Source organism: Staurois parvus, unplaced genomic scaffold (assembly GCF_062004578.1).
Source record: "Staurois parvus isolate SC_StPar_1 unplaced genomic scaffold, SC_StPar_1.0 ptg000581l, whole genome shotgun sequence".
NCBI lineage: Eukaryota > Metazoa > Chordata > Amphibia > Anura > Ranidae > Staurois > Staurois parvus.
The window spans coordinates 7,239,748-7,263,097 of record NW_028318377.1 but is presented as its reverse complement, the minus strand read 5'-3'; the positions used below and the strand labels follow the sequence as shown (position 1 = coordinate 7,263,097).

Below are 23,350 nucleotides of genomic sequence, written 5' to 3'. Positions count from 1 at the left end.
AGCTTTTTTTTTTTTTTTTTTAATCCTGCCACTGATACTACTACTACTACTACTAATAATAATAATAATAATAATAAAAAAACCTGACCAAAAAAAACAGCTGGCCCTGACCTGGACTCAAACACTAACCTTGGCACAGACCTAGATCAAGCCTTGATTCTAGGTATTTTTGATTATTTTTATTTATTTATTTTTTACACACACTTGTTTTGTTTTTTTTTCTTCTCTCTGAAAGGACAGAGAGAGAGATGCAATGTATCTCTCTCCTCCATTCAGAAATAGAAAAAAAGGGGCGTGGGCTTCACATTGACTGATCACACTGATAGCCAATCAGAGGCTATTACAGTGATCAGGTGACCTGGAATCGGGGATGTTCCGGGTCCCGATCGTTAGAACAAAAGACCAGGGTGTCGCCGAGAGCCCCGGGTCCTGTTCTGTGAGCGTGCTGTGCGGCGTGCTCCCAGCAGAAAGACCGGTATGCAAATTAGCGGCACCATGGAGAAAGCCCAGTTCTGTAAGGCCGCTAATTTGCATGTGGTCGACGTCAAGGGGTTAATTTAGGCATTCAGGTCCTATTTACAGCATAGGTCTAGGAGCCAAGAGAGGAAAAAAATCAGCATTTTTAATGATTGATCCCTAGATAAAACCTGAGTGTTTACATGTATGGCCACAGGTCAGCAATAAGGATGTATACTAGGACAACAGTACATATTGCAACAGTCGGCACTTCAGAGCTCCTTACCCCCAGACTGATTCATAAAGGATGCTGACAATTAGGGCTGAAACAGCTAATAGACATAATTGGTTTTAAAAAAAGTTGTCAACCATTTTCATTAGTTGGTCAGTCGATTAGTTGACCTGCATACAGAATGTAATATTTGTCAGTATACACAGTGCAGCTCACATACAGCTCAGTACACCATTCATACATGTCAGTAAGAAGAGAACTTGTGAAAGTTTGAGGAGCAATGCTTCATGGGACATGTAGTTTTAGGCAACAGAAGGAAGTGATGTAAGTGCTATGTGCAGGGAAGATCGGCATCTGAACCCAGAAAAGCTGGAGGCTGATAGACTGGAGGAAAACTGAGGCAATTACAATTAACTGTAAAGAAAGTTTACCAATATTGTGCATTATGTTTAAAATGATTTACAGGGGTTGGACAAAATGATGGAAACACCAGGTAAAAGAATGAAATCATTACCCATATGGTGTTGGACTGCATTTGGCATCCAAGATGGCCTACATTCTTTTGGGAATTGACTAATATAAGTTTGGGAAGGTGGATAATGGAATCTGATACCACTTTTCATTCAAAAATCATTCCAGTTCTTGCAGAGATGCTGGAGGCGGAAAATGAGCCCCAACCATGTTCTTCAAAATTGACCATAGTGGCTCCATGATATTGAGGTCTGGTAACTGCGGTGCCGAGGGAAGGTGCGAGAATTCTTCTGCATGCTCTTCAAACCATGCTTTGGCAACACCAGCTGTGTGAATTGGAGCATTATCGTCTTGGTAAATGGCGCTGTCCTTGGGAAGCGATGTCTGCACCATGATTTGCACATGGTCAGCCCAAATTTATACATAGTCACTGGCAGGGATTCTACCTTTCAAGGTGGTGATGGGGCCTGCAGAATACCAAGATATGCCTGCCTGAATCATGATTGTGCCATCACCATGCTTTACCATTCACACAAGACAGTCCTTGTTGTGAGCTTGGGACGTGCCACAGGTAAACCTGTCCGATGGTTGGAAACCGTGTAAAACTCGATTTATCGAACCATATTACAGTCTTCCATTGATCGATAGTCCACAATTTATGGGTGTTGCACCACTCTCTTCTCTCCTGAGCATTAATATCGGCCACTAGTGGTTTGGCAATTGCAGCTCGCTTGGTAATGTTTTGCCTATGAAGTTCTCTCTGCACAGTTTTTGAGGACACGGGCTTTGGAAGACTGAGATTGAGCTCTGCAGTCACTTGTGCAGCAGTAATTTTTCTTATTCTGGGTCACAATCCTGTGCAATGTTCTTTTTTAGTCTCTTTCAGTCAGTTGACCACACTTATGCTTATCAGACGACAGTTTCCCTGAAACTGTACATGTCGTCATAACCTTTGATACTGTACATCGCGACATGGCAAATAAATTGGCAACTTCAGTCACAGAGGCACCAGCTCAGTGGTCACCAACAACTTGCCCTCATTGAAACTCCGTAAGCTCTGACATGGCTCTGTATTACTAGCAGTGCACGCAATGAATGATGAAAGGGAGGCTTCCCACTTGTTAGCTAGGTGTCTCATCACACAGCGGAAGCAAAAGAATGTTTTATCACTTTAAACGCAAAACATGTCACTTTCACACCTGCAAATCATGTCGTGTTTCCATATTTTTCTCCAACCCCTGTCTATCCATATGAAAAAGTTTCAGCCTTTAGTACTATAATATAAAAAGATTTATATATCCTCCCCCTCCTCCGTGTGTGTGCGTGTGTACACACACACTATATTGCCAAATGTATTGGGATGCTTGCCTTTACGTGAATTTTTAATGTCATCCCAGTCTTAGTCCGTAGTGTTCAGAATTGAGTTGGCCCCCCTTTGCAGCTATAACAGCCTCAACTCTTCTGGGAAGGCCGTCCACAAGGTTTAGGAGTGTCTATGGGAATGTTTGACCATTCCTCCAGAAGTGCATTTATGAGGTCAGGCACTGATGTCGGACGAGAAGGCCTGGCTCACAGTCTCCGCTCTAATTCATCCCAAATGTGTTCTATCGGGTTGAGGTCAGGACTGCAGGCCAGTCAAGTTCCTCCACCCCAAACTCGCTCATCCGTGTCTTTATGGACCTTGCTTTGTGCCCTGGTGTGCAGTCATGTTGGAACAGGAAGGGGCCATCCCCAAACTGTTCTCACAAAGTTGGGAGCATGAAATTCTCCAAAATGTCTTGGTATGCTGACGCCTTAAGAGTTCCCTTCATTGGAACTAAGGGGCCAAGCCCAACCCCTGAAAGACAACCCCACACCATAATCCCCCCTCCACCAAACCTTACACTTGGCATAATGCAGTCAGGCAAGCACCGTTCTCCTGGCAACTGCCAAACACAGAGACATCCATCGGATTGCCAGACAGAGAAGTGTGATTCATCACTCCAGAGAACATATCTCCACTGCTCTAGAGACCAGTGGTGGCGTGCTTTACACCACTGCATCCGATGCTTTGCATTGCACTTGGTGATGTAAGGCTTGGATGCAGCTGCTCAGCCATGGAAACCCATTCCATGAAGCTCTCTACACACTGTTGTGCTAATCTGAAGGCCACATGAAGTTTGGAGGTCTCTGAGCTCCTGAGAGCGACCCATTCTTTCACAAATGTTTGTGGAAGCCGTCTGCATGCCTAGGGGCTTGATTTTATACGTGTGCGTGTGCGTGCTTTTTTTACTATAAGGGATGTTTGGTTTCTAACCCCATCATGATCGGTGATACAAAAAGCATGCTGCTACTACATGTCTCAGTGACAGCAGGCATAGGTAGCTTGTATCAAGCTACCTGCCCATGACAAGGGAGTCTGTCATGCGGGTCCTGTGTGGAAATCTGCAACACCTTCTTCTTTTTTTTTTTTTTTTTTTTTTTGTCTTTACATAAAAATTTGGATCTCTGAGTCTGATGATATGCACCAGGTTCAACTTTAAGTTTATACTGTATCTCTTCTGTTATCATGAGAGTGAATTAAATATTTGGCCCCCTAACCATATAGCTGGTTAGTTTCTATTTATGTATATAGATATTCATGAATATTATTTTTTAACTTTTACATATTAACTAAACTACACACCACACTTTTTTTATTTTTTTGCTTTTACTTCTAGTTATGTTGTGTGTTTTGGTTTTCTGCTTTTTAAAAATTTTGTACAGTTATGTAATGTTAATGTAAAGTTTAATATTTTTTTTTTTTTTTTTGTATTCAGCAATTTCTGTGTAACACTCCGTTTTTGTTAATTAAATTATTATAAATAAAAGAAAAAATGGTATAATGAGGTTTTTATCCGATTTAATAAAAAAAATAAATGACCAACTAATTGATGATAAAAATAATCGTTCGTAGCAGTCCTACTGACAACAACCTTTTTCTGATCTTTCAAATGAGCAAAGTCACTCCACAGGTTCATTGTCAAAATCCTCCAGCGTAGGGTATCTATCCACACCTAGCAGTGTCCCCTTTTATTAGGCTGCTTTCACACTGCTTCGCCTCAGACTCTTGAAAAATAACTAGCGCTTTTGAGGCCTTTTTCAAGTGGAACATCCTGGACTTTCTTTTGTAGCTCAAATTGGTCAGATTTGCACATTTTGAAATCTTACTGCATCTGAGCATTTAAAAAAAAAAAAGAAAAAAGTTTGATTTCACTAAAAAAAGGTACTAAATAATGCATGAGTTTTTATCAAGTCATGCTGTATTTTAATAGTGAAAACCATGTGTTAATGTTTCAGCTGTCCGTGGGGTTCCCCACTGACAGCTGAATGTAACAGAAAGAATTGCCGGCAATTAAAAAATAATTAAAAACGGCGTGGGGTGGAGCAGTCAGATGGCTGGGAGCCAGCGTCGGGAGCGGAGCCTTCTCTTTTTCTCTGGTAGTGACTGGCATCATGATTGACCTTGGATCTACTTCGGGGGACTTTCTTTTATTTTCCTTTCTTTTAATAAAGGACTTATCAAAGACTGTCTTGTTTTTGTTTTGTTTTTTCGTGAATGGGTAGTGGTACCATGTATCCCATACTCATTTACATGGGGGTGAGATCTGGGGGATCCTTGCTAAAGTGAGGATTCCAGATTCTGATATGCCCCCTTCCGCCCGCAGACCCCCGCAACCACAGCCAGGGTTGTGGGGAAGAGGCCCTTGTTCAACATGGGACAAGTTGCTTTTGGGGGGGGGAGCCCCCCCCATGTTGAGTGCATGTGGCCTGGTATTGTTCGGGGGGGGGGGGGGGGCGGGGCGGCGCTTGCTCTTCCCCAGCTCCAAACCCCCCCCCCCCTTGTCGGGCTGCATGCTCGGATAAGGGTCTGGTATGGATTTTGGGGGAGGACCCATTTTTTATTTTTTGGCGTGGGGGTTCCCCTCAAAATTCATACCAGACCTGAAGGGCTTGGTATTGATGGTGGGGGGGACCCCACCCCATTTTTTACATTTATTTTTTTAATTGCCGGCAATTTTTTTCTTTACATTCAGCTGTCAGTGGGGAGCCCCGCTGACAGCTGAAACAGCCTTACAGACCTTCCCACGTGTGTGGTGCGTTTTTTTTTGGAGCGTTTTTGAGGCGGTTAACATTCATTTCAATGGGAAGAGGCTTTTTTTTTTTTTTTTTTTTTTTGACTTCCCAAACATGCCTCAAAGATGCTGCAATCAGGCGTTTTTACACCGCACCGCAAGTGCAATGCCTCCGTGTGAAAACATACATACATAGATATACATTCACATACACAAGGAAGCCGTTTTCTTGAGCTTTTCAGGCATTTTTTTTTTAATGCAAAAACGCTGCAAACACTGGTGTGAAAGCAGCCTTAGGGTAAGAGAAGAATTCACTGTGCACAGGGTTTAGATCAATCCCCTCTGCTGGAGGATTGTGACCGTAACCTTGAGGGGTAAGCAGCTCTGATGTTCTAATGGTTGTGATAATTACTTCTATCAAGACTTTCAAGTGTGTTTTTAGCTTGCTGACTTTGACTTTGTTTCTTTGTTTCAGGAAGCCGGTCTCTCAATAGATGCAAGCCAAAAAGAACCATTTGTGGAACTTAACCGAATATTGGAAGCATTGAAAGTTCGAGTTCTCCGACCAGCCTTGGAGTGGGTATTTGATGAATTGGATGTATAGCACTTATCATATGATAGATGTTACTTCCAAAATAATTCTGTATGTTTTCAGATATAATCCTTTAGTCCCTTTTTTTGTTTATTTTCTTTTCCCCAACTCTTTTCTGTGTAGTATAAGATACCCATCTACCTTTTTCAAAGAGCAGAATCATCCAGTAATATAATTTTGAAAAATGTTAGGAGGATTATTGGAGACAAATGTGTAAAAGTAGATTTTTTTTTTTATTTTCCCCTTTCCAGGTGGGCAGTGTCAAACAGGGAAATGCTGATGGCTCAGAACAGCTCACTGGAGTTCAAGCTACACAGGTTATACTTCATTAGTTTATTGATGGGTGGAGCGGCCAACCAGAGGGAGGCGCTGCAGTATGCCAAAAATTTCCAGCCCTTTGCTTTAAATCACCAGAAAGGTAAATATATAATCCAACGCTCATTTTTTTGTGTTATTTGTAGAGCTTATTTAAAGGATATTTCAAACATGAATGCACACTTGCCTACATGTTGCTGCCCGCTGAAGCATTTACATCCTTCTGTAAAACCATCTTTTCACTGGCTATGCAGTCGATCCCCATAGACTTATATGGGGCCATCTCCCTTGAAAGAAGACTATATCTTCTAGAAGTCCACAGAAATAGACTGTGCAGACTCAACCAATGCAAAGAAGATTTCTCCTTTTGTTCATTGACAACTTCAGCTCTCATCTTAGTCTTGACAATTGGGTTATAGTGCCATCTGCAGGATAGGACAAAAGATACAAAACAAAACTCAGACTGTGGATAGCCCTTTCTGGTGGTCAAACCACCCTCTCTGCTAGACACACAGGTTTTTGCGTGGTGTCAAGGAGTTCAAGCCAGGTTTCCTTGCTGGGATTTATTTCCCTATTATTTTTTGTTTTTGCTGGTCTTGCATAAGATTAAGGTCATTCACCTGAACCCTCTTTCTACCCAGCTAGTATCCTCTCATTTGAATGAGGATATTGTGCTTCTATTCCTTTGCCTTTTTAAACTAGTTAATCATAGTGAGATAGCGCTTCTGCGCTTGGACATGGTCAGGGCTGTTCACATTTATTTAATTGTCAGGGCGTCCTTTTGTAAGATGGTTTCTCTTTGTGGTCGCGGAGGGCCAGGCGGCTTCTGTGGTCGCCATTTCTTGTTGGATTCTCCAGACTATAGTTGGGGCTTATGCCATCAGACATCTGGAACTTCTGTTAAGGATCACTCGTTTGGGGTGGTGAAGGCACCATTCAGGCATCAGTTTCTCTGGTCTGCGAGACTGCTACCTTGTCACCTGTTTATGCCTTTATTAAGTTACAAAGCTGGGGCCCTTTCACACTGGCAGATTCCACCCACTCAGCGGGGGATCTGTCTGCTGATCCCTGCTGAGCAGGCAGATGACAAGTCTGTGTCCGCTCTGCTTGTACAGAGTGGACAAGGATACAGTCCGCTGTTTTCTATGGGGTGGTCAGATGTAAATGGACTGCATGTCCATTTACATCTGACCTTCACTTGATCCGATCTGCTAGACTGATAGGAAATGGATTCTCCATTCATCTGCTTTGATCAGATTGGATCGGATGCAGGTGGATGTAAACAGACATATGTCCGTTTACATCCCCCTTCCCATAGAGGTTAATGCATGGTCCAGGCGAGTCCCCCTTAAAAACAGGCAGGCAAACCTGATCGGTCTGCCTGTGTGAAAGGGCCCTTAGTCTGGTTGAAAAAAGACACAAGTCCATCCAGTTCAACCAGTAGAACATACCTTATATATTTATGTATAACTGTTCTTGCATCTTCAGATGACTGCTTTGGGTAGCAAGTTTTACATGTGTCAGTGAGACCATCTACACTTTGGGAACGTTCTTTATTTTAGGTCCTTGTTACTTTCTGCCCACCCCTCTTATGAGCACTGCTTCTGAGCATCCTATTTGTCAAGACTGTATATGAGAAAGTAGTATTTATTTAATCCACCATAAAATTCTATTATCTGAACACAGATAATTTTTTTTTTTTTTTTCTTTTCTTTTATACTGCTTGTTTAAAGTGGAACTTGAGGTAATAAACAAAAAAAGAGCGAACGGGCAGAATTTTTAATGCAGAAGAGACATGCTTAGTCTTTTCTGCATTAAAGCTACCTACCTGATTGCCCACCCTGTACAGTGAGCTGTGCAGGTGCAGCTCACCATTCAAGTTTGGTAGTGCCGAATTTGACGGAACTCCTGTGCATGCCGGGAGTGACGTCATCTCCATCCAGTCAATGACAGCGGCCGGTGTTCGGGACCGGAAGCTGGCTGCTTAAAGATGTCAGATGGGGAGCTTGGGGTCAGCACATCGTGGGATTGGAGGTGAGTGTAGTTCCACTTTGCCACCAGCAGGGGCTACCCCTAGGCATCATTACCATGAATAGGATAAAAAAAATATTATTCTAGCAGCACAGTGGCTAAGTGGTTAGCACTTCCACCTAGAAGCACTAGGGTCATTGGTTCAACCACGGCACCACCTGCTTGGAGTCTGCATGTTCTCCCTGTGCCTGCGTGGGTTTCCTCTGTGTACTCCAGTTTCCTCCCACACTCCAAAGACACACTGGGAGGTTAATTGGTTCCTGTCTAAATTGGCCCTAGTATGTGTATGTATGGATGTAAATTAGGGACCTTCGATTGTACATTACTTGAGGGTTAGGGACTGATGTGAATGTACAATATATATGTAAAAGTGCTGCATAAATTGACAGTGCTATATAAGTACCTGTAATAATAATATTCTAAATATTTTTCTATTTTTGTATGGTAGATATGAAATGCTAATGATTTCTCGTTTCTCCCTGTGCGACTTGACAGTGTTGTCAACAGGACTGGAACTGAGGGGAAATTATCTAAGGGGGACACAGGCAACAATAAAATGTGGATGATGGTTCCATATGTCCCCTTCCCTAACAAAAGATTGCCATCTGTGTCTCTCTTGGAGATTTCCCTTCATTTGCACTGCTGCCTATAACATTTTTACTGGCACAGAAAGTGAAGGTAAAAAGGAAATACTGTTAATTAACATTTTTTGCATTCTCAATCTGGCAGACTGTTACAAAGAAAAATAATACATTTTTTGAAGAAAATATAAAAATCATCTATATGCCCTATTTAAATTTCCAGGGGGTGGAGCATTCACTCACAGGCCTGTGTTACTCATTATCCAGTTTTCCTTTTGGAGAGGATCATTAGAGTACATTTCCTTAGGAGGAGCCACAAAGTCTATCAGTTTGTACACCTCCATGGTGCATCATTTATTCACAAGAAGTCCGATATTAATGTGTCAGCCACCCTGTCCGCACATGTAAACATGCCGTTTTCTTCCTGGAGAACTTTGTCTACTGGCACCTTTTTCGTTTAGATTTGCATTTTTTTTAGTTTTTTGTTTTGTTTTTTTTAAGTTGGAAACACATTAAAGTGGACCCAGCATCAGTACCTGGTACTTAATAACACTTGCGGGTTAACTTTCACAGAGATCACAGTACTTCCCCTGATAATGCCTTCACCTCCTAGATTGTAAGCTCGAAAGAGCAGGACCCTCGATCCCCTCATGTTTTGCATTGTATTGGTATTGTTCTGTCCCCCTTTGTAATGTACAGCGCTGAGTGAACTATTGGCACTTTATTAATACTGTAGAATAATAATAATCTCCTATTCTCTCTGAAAGGATGAAGCCATCTTTTTTTTCCAAGAACTGTCTGGGTTCATTATTCACTACCTAGACTGAGATACTAGCTCAGAGATGCTACCTGTACATTTCTTGACTGTGCGGATGTCTCACACAGATCAGACCCTGCTGCAGCCTCTTAACTTGTGACTAGCTACAAGGTTACAGTGTTCAAGGTCACTTTTCAATGATAAAAGGTGGAGCTTTTTTGAAAAGTTTATTTATTAGTTACTAATATAGCGCCGTCAATTCACATCAGTCCCTAACCCTCAAGGAGCGTACAAGCTAAGGTCCCTAACCTACATTCATACTAGGGCCAATTTAGACAGGAGCCAATTAACCTACCAGCATGTCTTTTTGAGTATGGGAGGAAACCGGAGTACCTGGAGAAAACCCACACAGGCACAAAAGTTATACTATTATATAAAGTTACTGAAAGGTCAGCTTTTATATGTTGCTTAATAAAGTTATCAGTTATGTCTTTAACAATCCTGTTCATCTGTGTGCTCTTAGACATCCAGGTGCTTATGGGAAGCTTGGTGTACCTGCGGCAGGGTATAGAGAACTCGCCTTATGTTCATCTGTTGGATGCAAACCAGTGGGCGGACATCTGTGACATCTTCACTCGCGATGCCTGTGCCCTGCTGGGTCTCTCTGTAGAATCTCCTCTCAGTGTTAGGTAAATATTATTATTATTATTATTATTATTATTTTATTTATACTCCTTACTGACCTAGCGTAGTTTTATGCTAACCACGATGGAAAGGTTGGGCCAGAACGTTTTAGCCGACAGGTGAGGGTCAACATATTAAACTCCCAGCCCCTTCTCTGTAACAAGTGATATTAAAACTGAACTCCAGGAATTCAACCACTTTGAAAAATGTGCTGGAATACTATGCATTAAGTCTAACAAGGTGCATTCAACCTCATGGACTTATCTCTTTCCGTCTGACAGTTATACAGATCTCTGGGAGCAAAGCTATCCATATACTTCCAGAGCTCCGACGTTAGACCTTCTGGTCTCTCTTTCTGCAGCTACAGAGTCACATTAAGCTGCTCTGCCCACTCCTCCTGCTCAGTCACAGAGTTCTTTATATCATGTGAACTAAATCATAGATTACAGAGCCTTCTGTGAATGAATAGCAGAGAGGAGGGGCAGGCAGAGCTGCTGGGTATGAGAGGTCAGAGGCCTGGGAGTGTAGTGATCGCTGCACTCTTAGAGCTACCAAAAAATTGCAATTGTTTTCAATACATTCCTTGAAACTGCTGCATTTGTAAAGCTTGTCTGAGAGTTCAGAAAAAAAGGGAACAGGGAGCTTAAATTATACCCTGCAGAGCTCAGTGAGGAGAGTTCTAAGAGCTGATTGGAGGAAAGAGACCCACACCCCTCCACACAGCTCACAGAAACAGAGCTGAGGCTGTCAATCTGCTGGAGGTCCCTCCCCTGTCACCATGTTTCTCCATTTCTCCATTTTTGGTGTCAGGAAAACTTGTCAGAAGTGACTCATGCTGATAGCAGAGGAAAGATGCAGCAGACAGAAATGACACTTGGTGGTCTTAACTGAAACAAGTACACACTTTAGTGGGATATGCTTTGTTCATATTTCATGTCAGAGGTTTGCCATCACTTTAACAGTGTTCAGTGGTATCTTGGGCTTTTCTTATCTGCAACGTGTTAACTCTTCCTGGTAGTGTTGAAAGTTAGCCTGCCCACTTCCACGTCCTTCATATTAGACCATCTCTGGTTGGTCATACTATATGCATGTCAGTAGCAATTTAGTTTTCTTTTACCTGTGAAGTGTATTTTGAGGGATAGTTGTACATATTTAGAATGAATGCATGTTATGATCAATGTTTGTATTTGATTTGTTTCTATTACCTTTATCCGGTTTAGCTTCTCTGCTGGTTGTGTGGCTCTTCCAGCCTTAATTAACATAAAAGCAGTAATTGAACAACGGCAGTGCACAGGAGTGTGGAACCAGAAGGATGAACTGCCAGTGAGTACAATTTATACCACCTAAGGAAGAATACGAAATTATACTTTACAGAATAATAGATGTCCACAAATTCTGTAGCAACGTTCTGTTCACTTTTCTTGTTAGTCTGTGTTCAACTTTGGTCCCATCCATGGTGATCCATTTCGATTAGTTCTCCCTGACATTTCTGCACATTGTGACCAGCTGCATTTCTGTTTACAGCCTAGTGGCCAATTATACTTGTTATTGAGAATAGCTGTTCTGATTGGATACAGCTGAAACACAACACCTTTTATTTTTTACTAATTAATTCGCTTGCTTTTGTGATAGTCCCCCAAAAAATCTTTGAGACATATATATATATATATGTATATATGTATATATATATATATATATATATATATATAAAATCTCAAAATCCTCTTCTTTTTTTTTTCCCTTCCACAAGCTATTCATGGAACTCTTGCCCATTGTAGTCTTTGGGATAAAAAAAAAAAAAACATTGTCCATATCATATTTACTTGTGAGTTTTTTTTTTAAAATACACATTTATCACATCTAAAGCCATACATGTCACAATCTGATTATACAGGCATGGTCCAAAACTAAGTTTCGGGAGGGCCTGCTTAAAGCTGAACTTTAGGCAAATATAAAAATAATACATTTTAATGCAGCTCTGTAATTGTGGATACATTATAATATTAGACTTTTTTTTTTTTTTTTTTTTATATTTGCCTCCTGTGAGCAATGGTTTTGCACAGAGAAGCCCTGATTCTCCTCTTCTGGGTTCGTCTGCCGGTGCTCCTGGCTCCTCCCCTCCTTTTGAGTACCCCCCACCCCAGCAAGCCACCTGCTAAGGGAGGTACTCACGCCAGCTCATTCCCAAGACCCACTGCCTGCATCTATTGACTCAGAAAATTCCCCCTCTCTCTTGTCATAGGATTTGATTGACCGCAGCAGGAGCCAATGTGTGTTTTGGTTTATTTATTTATTTTCTTAAGCAAGCCGTGAAAGTACCTGAATTTGGCCTGGCATCAGTCTCTTGCAGTCCCTGGAGGCTGGAGCGTGAGCGGGTTAAGCAACACAAGAAGCCAGCCAGTTCATGTGTTGACAAGAAGCATGTCACATGGATTAAACATAGAGCTTGAGAATGGTGCACTAGAGACGTCATTTATGGGTCATGCACAGAAGGAGAAAATGAAGGGGTTAATGTACTGGTCGCGTACAGTGGCAGGATGGAGATGAAGGGGTTGATGTTCAGATTTGGAGGGTAAGGGAGTTCAAAGGGTTAATGTACAGGTCACATGGAGACAACATAGAGATACTATGTGTAGGAGAGGAAGGGGCATGAAAGTGTTAATATATCTGCAGCAGCTGACCAATTCATTCTGTCTCCATTCACAAGTATTCATACCCTTTTTTTTTTTTTTTTTTTCTCCTGTTGTAAGGGAAAGTGGGGGGATCAACACTGTAAACAGTACCTTGTGACCAATCACATGGTACCCAACCTCTTGGATTGGTTTGGTACAATGTTTCTGTGTACCTAGCCATCTGATGACAACTTGATACACACAGATTACTGGGTGGATCCCACCTAACGGTGCTGTATATGACTCACACAGGGTATGTCTTTGGCAGATTGGGGACCTTTTAGTTACCCAGTTAGAAAAGGAGTTATGAAAGTCTTGAGTTCTGATAGTGCATTGGAATTTAAACTATTATGTTTGGGCAATTCTCTGATATAATATAGAGCTTTCACATTTACCATGCAGACAAAGTTCTTTCAGTCACCATTGCTACTCCTTTTGTGCCGTAACCAATATAAAAAAGCAGGATCCAAACCTGGACATTTAAAGTATTCAGCCAATGTCCAAAGAGGGGTACTGACTCACCAGAAATACAAGGTGGTGTCCTCGGAACTAAAAACTATGCAAAATAACAAACTGGAACCCAAAGGTCTACTGTGTAGAGTAGGTCCACAAAAGAACAAACGGCAGTCTCGCCCTCAAAGCTTTGACTACAAAAATTAAATATCAAATGCATACATTGAAGCAACAAGGTAGCCTCCACCACTCACCATTAAAAACAAATGACAACGTTGCCCTAATTTCAAGTTAAAAAACTGAATGTAAACTGATGCAAAAAAAGCACAAAGAAGTGCACGTTACAACACCAGGGAATACGCTGTGCAGATATTTTACTGGCAGCCACTTGGTTCACTGATCCACAGTATGCCTTGAAAAGCAAGAGCTGTTGTACATCAATCTGTCTTCCATTACCAAATATTATAAAGTCAAAAAGCCTCTGCCATGCTCCCAATTACAATGCTTAAGCAGCAGCTTCCACCCTTTCTAGAAACTTTTTATACTTTACCATTTTCCATAATTTGCTTTCTTACCCTGTTTCCCCGAAAATAAGACAGTGTCTTATATTAATTTTTGCTCCCAAAGATGCGCTAGGTCTTATTTTCAGGGGATGTCTTATTTTTCCATGAAATCCCTTTTGATCCTCCTGTGTCATTTTGATTGCCCCCTCTGATCCTCCTGTGTCATTTTGATTGCCCCCTCTGATCCTCCTGTGTCATTTTGATTGTCCCCTCTGATCCTCCTGTGTCATTTTGATTGTTCCCTCTGATCCTCCTGTGTCATTTTGATTGTTCCCTCTGATCCTCCTGTGTCATTTTAAGTAATCCCCCTCCCCCCACCCCTGTGCCACTGAACACCTTCACCAGACATCCCCCCACCCCTTTATCAGACATTTCCCCCCTGGGGCCTGCCTGGGGACTGTCACTGGGCTGGCTGGGGCCTGGACCTGGGCTGGAGCAGGGTCTGCCACTGACTGAGAACCTTCAGTCATCATGAGGGAGGTGTCACCAGAGACAGACCAGCACTCACCACCTTCGCCGCGTCCCGTCCGCTCTGATCCTCCTGTTCTTCTACACGCATCTCTCTCCCGCTCACTCCGACCTCCGCTCCGCCTCCACACAGCAGTGATGTCACTGGTTGCTAGACGCCAGTCGGGGCGGCCCTAGCAACCAGTTTACGGTAAATTAATTTTCATTCCGAGACAGAGCCTAGGGGGGCCTTATTTTCGGGGGGATGCCTTATATTTCACCCAGAAGGAAACCTGTAAGTAGGTCTTATTTTCGGAGGATGTCTTGTTTTCAGGAAACACGGTAGATGCCAAGATTCCAACTCCATGTAACTTTCAGAAAGGCACATTCATTGCATTTGTATGACTTTGACTATGTTGGCATTTCAGTGATGCAGTGCATGCTTTCAATGTTTATTATTATTTTTTTTTTTTTCTCAGATTGAAGTGGACCTTGGCAAGAAGTGCTGGTACCATTCTATATTTGCCTGTCCAATCCTTCGTCAGCAAACCACAGACAATAATCCTCCTATGAAACTTGTTTGTGGACACATAATATCCAGAGATGCTCTAAATAAAATGTTTAATGGTAGCAAGTAAGTGACTTTTTATTTATTTACATGGTTACAGCATATGCTTGATGCTACTCACAGCTCTTTGTAGGCGTACAGCAAAGTTGGCTTCATGCAGTGCTGATGCAACTGTTTTTTTCCGCGGACATTACTAAAATGTTAGTGACAGTTCCTTCAGTTCTTTCAGCCATGGCGTTGTGCAATGCACTGGATTGTGCCGCACCATGCTGTGCTGAAAAAGGTATTACATGCATTTTTTTTTTTTCCAGCACCCACCTCTGCCTGGCAGTGGTGTGAACTGAGCCAATTGTAAAAAAGGTAAATTGCTTTGTCTTGTGTTGGGACTGTGTTGGGCAAAGGTTCCAGCACATTCCCAGTGTATCTGGTGTGAACAGGCACTGAGTGTTTCCAGATCAGCTTCATCCAAACTGGTATTGAGCTGATTTTGTGTTGTCTTTACGTCTTATAAAGCATTATAAAAATACTTACAGGTGGATGTCTTTAATAGTGTTGCAACCTGCGTTGTTTAGTAGGTTTTGCCCTGTGTATGTTGCAATCACTCAGTGTGCCATCAGTCTATTCATACAGGTGCCATGCTCAGTAAACCTCTCTCCATGGCATTGCATTGCATTCCCACGAGAGTGCTGACTATCTATGTCACAGGGGGTGTGTACTAACACAGGGAGTGAGGAGAGTTACATGTGTGTGCTGATTGGCTGTGCGGGGCTAAGGCACCATGGTAACATTAGACAAACCTGAGGCTCAGATTACTTGTATTGTGCATGCGCAAGATTCCCGCAGTGACATATCAGAAATGGCAGAGGTACTGGTGGGAAGGAATCAGACCATTGCAGTATAATAATAAAACTACATCAATAGTAAGAACACTGATACATTGTTTTAGCATGTCCCATTGTGTTTATAGATGCATTGTATCGTGGTATTAGGCTTGCTGTGGAGTATTTATATTGACTTTACTACCACTTTTAACCACTTGAGCTCCAGAGGATTTACCCCCCTTAATGACCAGGCCTCTTTTTGCTACTCGGCGCTGCACTAATTCAACTAATAATTGCGCGGTCATGCAATGCTGCACCCAAACGAAATTTACGTCCTTTTTTTCACACAAATAGAGCTTTCTTTTGGTGTAATTTGATCACCTGTGCGCTTTTTTATTTTTCACGCTATAAACAAAAAAAGCCCAAAAATTTAAGAAAAACAATTTTTTTTACTTTCAGCTATAAAAAATATATAGTAAACTCAAAGTTAGGCCAAAATGTATTCTGCTCCATGTTTTTGGTAAAACAAATCCCAATAAGTGTATATTGATTGCTTTGTGTGGATGTTATAGCGTCTACAAACTATGGTATAAATACTGCAATTTACGCCATTTTTTTGCTAGTTTAACAGACAATTGCGCAGTCATGCAATATGGTACATAAATGAAATTTACATCCTTTTTTCCCCCACAAATTGAACTTTCTTTTGGTGGTATTTGATCACCTGTGTGGTTTTTATTTTTTGCGCTATAAAAAAAGACTGACAATTTTGAGGAAAAAAAAACAATATTTTGGACTTTTTGCTATAAAACATGTCCAGTAAAAAAAAAATGCAAAAATCAAATTTAGTCATAAATTTCTGCCAAAATGCATTCTGCGACATGTCTTTGCTTAAAAAATATCCCAATACGTGTAAATTAATTGGTTTACGTGAAAGTTATAGTGTTTACAAATGGCGGGAAAGATACTGGGATTTTTAGGTTTTTCTTTTTTTATACTAATGCGGCGATCAGCGAATTATGGCGGCGATCAGGGACTTATGGCGGGACTGCGGCGGACATTCTGACATTGGGGGGTACTGACTTGGGGTCACTGACATCCCCAAAAACACTAATACAGTGATCAGTGCAAAAAAAAACACACTGACACTGTACTAATGGCAATGGGGAGGAAGGGGTTAACTTTATTTTGCAGGGAAGGGTTATAGGAGTGAGGGGAGTGTTTTACTAGGGGGCGGGGGTGTGTACTGGACGGGACAAGGCTGATCGAGAAAGAGAAACTGAATAAGTATAAATCAGCACACATCAACATCCTTCCCCTGAAGTACTAATAAAACATATATTCATTGACTTAAACCCAAAAACCCACAATTATAGTGAAAAAATCAAGACCCAAAAAGATTACCCAAAAATAAAAAATATCAAATATATATAACAGAACAAAAATAAAATAAAGTCCCAATATGCAAAGTGTCCAAATAATGTGTCCAAACAAAGATCAATTTCTTGATAGGAAGACGCTTCCTACTCCACTGAAGAAGATGCAAATCAATCACAGGTGCTCTTCAAATACCTCAAAAAACAAAATCTCAACATAGTATATTACCTTTTAAATCCCAGAACTAACGTGCCACACGTGTATCATGCAAAAAAAAACACTCCAGTGTCACAGCACTCATGTGAAAAAAAAAAAATTAATAAATATCACTGCAAACTATATATAAAGTGCATAATTACCCTAAAACAAACAGATTCCAGCTTGTAATCAACCACATATGTACAGGGTGTCCTTAGATTGGTATCCTCTTGTTCCTCAGGTCCTCACAAACAGACCAGGAATCAGTATGTGAATTATAATCATATATAAAATTTATTGTAGCCTCTTACATATAAAAACGATAAGATCAGCAAGACAGCATCAAACTCCTCATGCCCAGTATACGATCCTCTTTCCGTGTGTAGAGGGTCTCCCAATCACCAGGTAATTCCCCCTTGCTACTCCTATCCAGCACTATCACTTTTGTAGCTCAGGGGGACACCTGAAGTGCACCGTTACTCTCCAGACCTCCAACACACAGGGATTCCAGAATCCAAAATGGCTGCCGCAGCACTTCCAGGAACGTCACGTGCCCTGGACGCGTTTCGTCTCTTCCGGACTTTGTCAACAAGGATACGGACATAAGGTTCCAGTTCTTTAAGTACCCACTCCTAACCTGGCGGAAATACCTACATAAATACAGCGGCCATCTTACAAAGTGGAAAATTGAGATGAATGACTACCAAAGCTGATATACCATGCTAGATAGTCCATAGAGGAAGCAATATTTTTTTTTATTTTTTTTTTTTCACATGAGTGCTGTGACACTGGAGTGTTTTGTTTTGTTTTTTTTTTTTTTGCATGATACACGTGTGGCACTTTAGTTCTGGGATTTAAAAGGTAATATACTATGTTGAGATTTAGTTTTTTGAGGTATTTGAAGAGCACCTGTGATTGATTTGCATCTTCTTCAGTGGAGTAGGAAGCGTCTTCCTATCAAGAAATTGATCTTTGTTTGGACACATTATTTGGACACTTTGCATATTGGGACTTTATTTTATTTTTGTTCTTTTATATATATTTGATATTTTTTATTTTTGGGTAATCTTTTTGGGTCTTGATTTTTTTCACTATAATTGTGGGTTTTTGGGAGAAAGAGAAACTGTTTCTCTTTCTCGATCAGCTCATCCTCGAGCTGACAGGGAAGTGACAGACAGCACAGCTACTGCAGCTGTGCTGTCTGTCACTGTTTGCCGCCGATCACTGGGAAACAGCCGCTAAGGTCCGGCTTTGACCCGGCGACTCACACCTGCGGCAGTGATCGGCGGGACAGATAGGGCGGCGGTGCGCCTCGCGCGCGCCCCCTATTTGTTTACAAAACACACGTTTTAAAACGTGATTTTTGCCTGCGAGTGCCGCCCTGCCGCCGTATATCTACAGTGGCTGGGCGGCAAGTGGTTAAGTGAGGTTTTAAAAATGAAGTAGATTCACATTAAATGGCCAGAAGCTTGTGGGCATTGGACCATCACTCCATATTACTTAGCCAAAAGTGTGTGGACACTTGCCAAATTGGAAGTTTGTTCAGCCAGTGTTATTAGCACATCTTTTGTTAGTATCTGGAAGCCCCTTTAAATACGAGAGCCCCCAAATATCTGTCCATCCCCCTAGGTCAGTGGTGGGCAACCTTTTTTTTCAACTGAGCCAAATCTCGCCAAAACCATGATTGAAATTTATTTTGAGAGCCACATTTTTAAAACTGAAAATACATCTCCCATATAGTAATTCATCCCCCATAGTAATTCATCCCCCATATAGTAATTCATCCCCCATAGTGTAATTCATCCCCCATAGTGTAATTCATCCCCCATAGTAATTCATCCCCCATAGTAATTCATCCCCCATATAGTAATTCATCCCCCATATAGTAATTCATCCTCCATATAGTAATTCATCCCCCATAGTAATTCATCCCCCATATAGTAATTCATCCCCCATAGCAATTCATCCCCCGTATAGTATTTCATCCCTCGTATAGTATTTCATCCCCCGTATAGTATTTCATCCCCCGTATAGTATTTCATCCCCCATATAGTATTTCATCCCCCATATAGTATTTCATCCCTCATATAGTATTTCATCCCCCATATAGTAATTCATCCCTCATATAGTATTTCATCCCTCATATAGTATTTCATCCCCCCATATAGTATTTCATCCCTCATATAGTATTTCATCCCCCCATATAGTATTTCATCCCTCATATAGTATTTCATCCCTCATATAGTAATTCATCCCTCATATAGTATTTCATCCCCCCATATAGTAATTCATCCCTCATATAGTATTTCATCCCCCCATATAGTATTTCATCCCCCCATATAGTATTTCATCCCTCATATAGTAATTCATCCCTCATATAGTATTTCATCCCCCCATATAGTATTTCATCCCCCCATATAGTATTTCATCCCCCCATATAGTATTTCATCCCTCATATAGTAATTCATCCCTCATATAGTATTTCATCCCTCATATAGTATTTCATCCCTCATATAGTATTTCATCCCCCATATAGTATTTCATCCCCCCATATAGTATTTCATCCCCTCATATAGTATTTCATCCCTCATATAGTATTTCATCCCCCCATATAGTATTTCATCCCTCATACAGTAATTCATCCCTCATATAGTAATTCATCCCCCATATAGTATTTCATCCCTCATATAGTATTTCATCCCCCCATATAGTATTTCATCCCTCATATAGTAATTCATCCCTGATATAGTAATTCATCCCCCATATAGTATTTCATCCCCCCATATAGTATTTCATCCCTCATAAAGTAATTCATCCCTCATATAGTATTTCATCCCCCACAGTACTATTCCCCCCCCCCCCTTCTAGTAAGCCAAGTCCCCCGTGTCAATTCACTTACCTTTTGCGTTCCTCTCGCTGTCTTCCCGCGCCGTTCGGGTCTTCAGGGCGGACTGTGAGAGGAGCCTAGCTCCCCTCCCCTCACGTTCGGCACGCTGCCCCGCCTACACACATCCTGACAGCCACATCCGCAAGCCGGATTAAAAGGTCCGCGCGGACTTTTGGGGCTGCCAACCGAGAGGAGGCAGGGGAGCGGCCGACCGAGAGGAGGGAGGGGAGCAGGCGCCCGGCACACAGAAGAGCCGCATTAGACTGGGTAAAGAGCCGCATGTGGCTCGCGAGCCGCGGCTTGCCGACCACTGCCCTAGGTGAATGAGTGCAAGCTAAATAGTACCTCTTGTTACTCATTCACAAAAAAAGTAAATAAAAACACTCATACTGTGAAATAAGATCCATCCTTTGTCTTCAGAACTGCCTTAATTCTTCATGGCATAGATTTAACAAGGTGTTGGAAACATTCCTCTAAGATTTTGGTCCATATTGACATGATAGCATCACGCAGTTGCTGCATATTTGTCGGCTGCACATCCATGATGCGAATCTCCCATTCCACCACATCCCAAAGGTGCTCTATTGGATTGAGATCTGGTGACTGTGGAGGCTATTGGAGTGCAGTGAACGCATTGTCAAGAAACTAGTTTTGAGGTGATTTCAGCTGTGTGACATGGTGCATTATCCTGCTGGAAGGAGCCATCAAAAGATGGGTACACTGTAGTCATAAAGGGATGGACATGGTCAGCAATAATTCTCTTGTAGGATGTGTCTTTTAAATGATGCTTAATGGGCCCAAAGTGTGCCAAGAAAATATCCCCCACACCATTACATCACCACCTACAGCCTGAATGGTTGATACAAGGCAGGATGGATCCATGCTTTCTGTTTACGCAAAATTCTGACCCTACCATCTGAATGTCATAGCTGAAATCGAGACTCCTCAGACTAGGCAACGTTTTTCCACTCTTCTATTGTCCAATTTTGGTGAGTCTGTGCGAATTGTAGACTCCGTTTCCTGTTCTTAGCTGACAAGAGTGGCACCCGGTGTGGTCTTTTGCTGCTGTAGCCCATCTGCTTCAAGGTTCGACATGTGCGTTCAGAGATGGTATTCTGCATACCTTGTCTGGTTTGAGATGATAGAAAGGCAACAGTAACTCAAGTATCCACTGATTACAGTCTGCCCAATCTCCTCTGACATCAGCAAGGCATTTTTGTCCACACAACTGCCACTCACTGGATATTTTCTCCTTTTCGGACCATTCTCTAGTAAACCCTAGAGATGGTTTTGCGTGAAAATCCCAATAGATCAGCACCACTCAGACCAACCCGTCTGGCATCAACAACCATGCCATGTTCATTTAAATCCCTTTCTCCTCCATTCTGACTTCAGCAAGTCTTCACCATTTCTAGATGCCTAAATGCATTGAGTTGTTGCCTTGTGATTGACTGATTAGCAATTTGTGTTACCAAGCAATTCAACAGGTGTACCTTGTAAAGTGGCCGGTGAGTGTATGTTAGGCTGGCCATCTACATCAAAGTAATCCCTCTCTGGCCAGTCCCTACTCTGCTCTGCAAAAAGCAAATGCCCCAGTGGATATAGTGCCAATATTAGGCAAATAGACACAAGCTATAGGAAACAAATAAGATATACCTATGTCTTAAATCCCAATAGCTTATACATATACAGTATATAACCCATCAGGTGCTAAAGGGTTGTGACCACGTGCTAACACTGCAAGTTCTGAATATACCCTCTGCACACTGTTATACACCCTTTCCAGAAAACTTTGCACAAAAACAGGAATTTTTTTTTTCCCACCTACATTGCAATTCAATAGATCCACATAACTTACAAGGAGTTACACCTAACTGTGGTAACTTGCTGCCACAATGGCAGACTGAATGACAGTGGTGCTTCAGTGATACTTCCATTGCAATTGATAGATCCATATTTTGTCAGTTACATTGCGCAGGATACCCACTGGCCAGTGTGTACGCAAAACAGCAAAAAAGACTGGGTTCAGGTTGAACTTGTGGTCATCACAGACAAAAAAGAAAATCCCAGCAACACTTGCCAGCCAGCTTGCGAAACAACCAATTTGACCCCGTCTAACAGTTTGCGTTAAAAACAGAGAGTTTTGTTTGGCTTACGCATGTATTTGCAAATGTGTGCACAGTCCCACGTCAAGGGTCCTCTGTATACTGTGGACCGAACTAAAATTTTCAAATTCTCCATTGTAGGAGCACATGTATCAATGAATAGGTAGAGGACAGGTGTGCCTGGAGGAGCCCATACCTCCTTAAAGGTATAGGGATGCATGTGACGCCCAGCTATACCAAATGACAGCAAAGGCATCCAGTGTGTCCTTGTGTCCAGAATAGCCAACTACACAAAAATGGCAACCGTCCCAACCTATATGTCAAGGTCCTACCTTTCCACAGACCATTTGCTGGCATCCATCTTGGGTGTCTGCAAAGCATTGTGGGATCCTTTATGCTTTCAGCCCTCTGTGGCTCCTCCCCCAGAAGGTGGCGGCTTATCATATATAAGTCTGCTGTTTGTGGCTGTCCATTGCATTCGTGTCCTGTCTGTTGCACAACAGCAAGCTCCTGTTTAGCTACTCATTGCTTTCCTGGATACCGACTCGGCTTTGGCTAAGACTCTTCCTGGCTCCTGATCCCGGCTCTGGCGATCATTCTTCCTGGCTCCTGATCCCGGCTCTGGCGATCATTCTTCCTGGCTCCTGATCCCGGCTTTGGCTACGATTTCCTCTGTTGGACTTGCATAGACTCTTGTCTTATTTTTATATTAATAAACCTACCTTTAATTGCACCTCCTTGTGTGTCTGGCTCCTCGTTCCCTGACACTATAACCAGCCTTAGCAGTAAGGTGCACACGGAAGGGCAATGCACATCACAGACAAAAAAGGAAATCCCAGCAACACTTGCCAGCTTGCGAAACAACCAATATGGCCCTGTCTAACAGTATGCATTAAAATCAGAGGGTTAGAAAGGGCCATATTGGTTGTTTTGCAAGCTGGCTGGTAAGTGTTGCTGGGATTTCCTTTTTTGTCTGTGATGTGCATTGCCCTTCCGCGTGCACCTTACTGCTAAGGCTGGTTATAGGTTGGGACGGTTGCCATTTT

The 23,350-nt window shown here is 42.0% G+C and overlaps 1 protein-coding gene across 1 annotated transcript in view; it reads left to right on the top strand.

Moving 5' to 3' along the window:
- RMND5A (required for meiotic nuclear division 5 homolog A) overlaps nt 1-23,350 on the top strand; it is a 58,697-nt gene that overhangs the window by 32,395 nt on the left and 2,952 nt on the right. Inside the window, exons 4-8 of the mRNA XM_089692298.1 lie at nt 5,729-5,829; nt 6,097-6,263; nt 10,053-10,218; nt 11,434-11,536; nt 14,828-14,982. Of these exons, the coding sequence (XP_089548424.1) occupies nt 5,729-5,829; nt 6,097-6,263; nt 10,053-10,218; nt 11,434-11,536; nt 14,828-14,982 (692 nt within the window). The remainder of the gene's footprint in view (nt 1-5,728; nt 5,830-6,096; nt 6,264-10,052; nt 10,219-11,433; nt 11,537-14,827; nt 14,983-23,350) is intronic.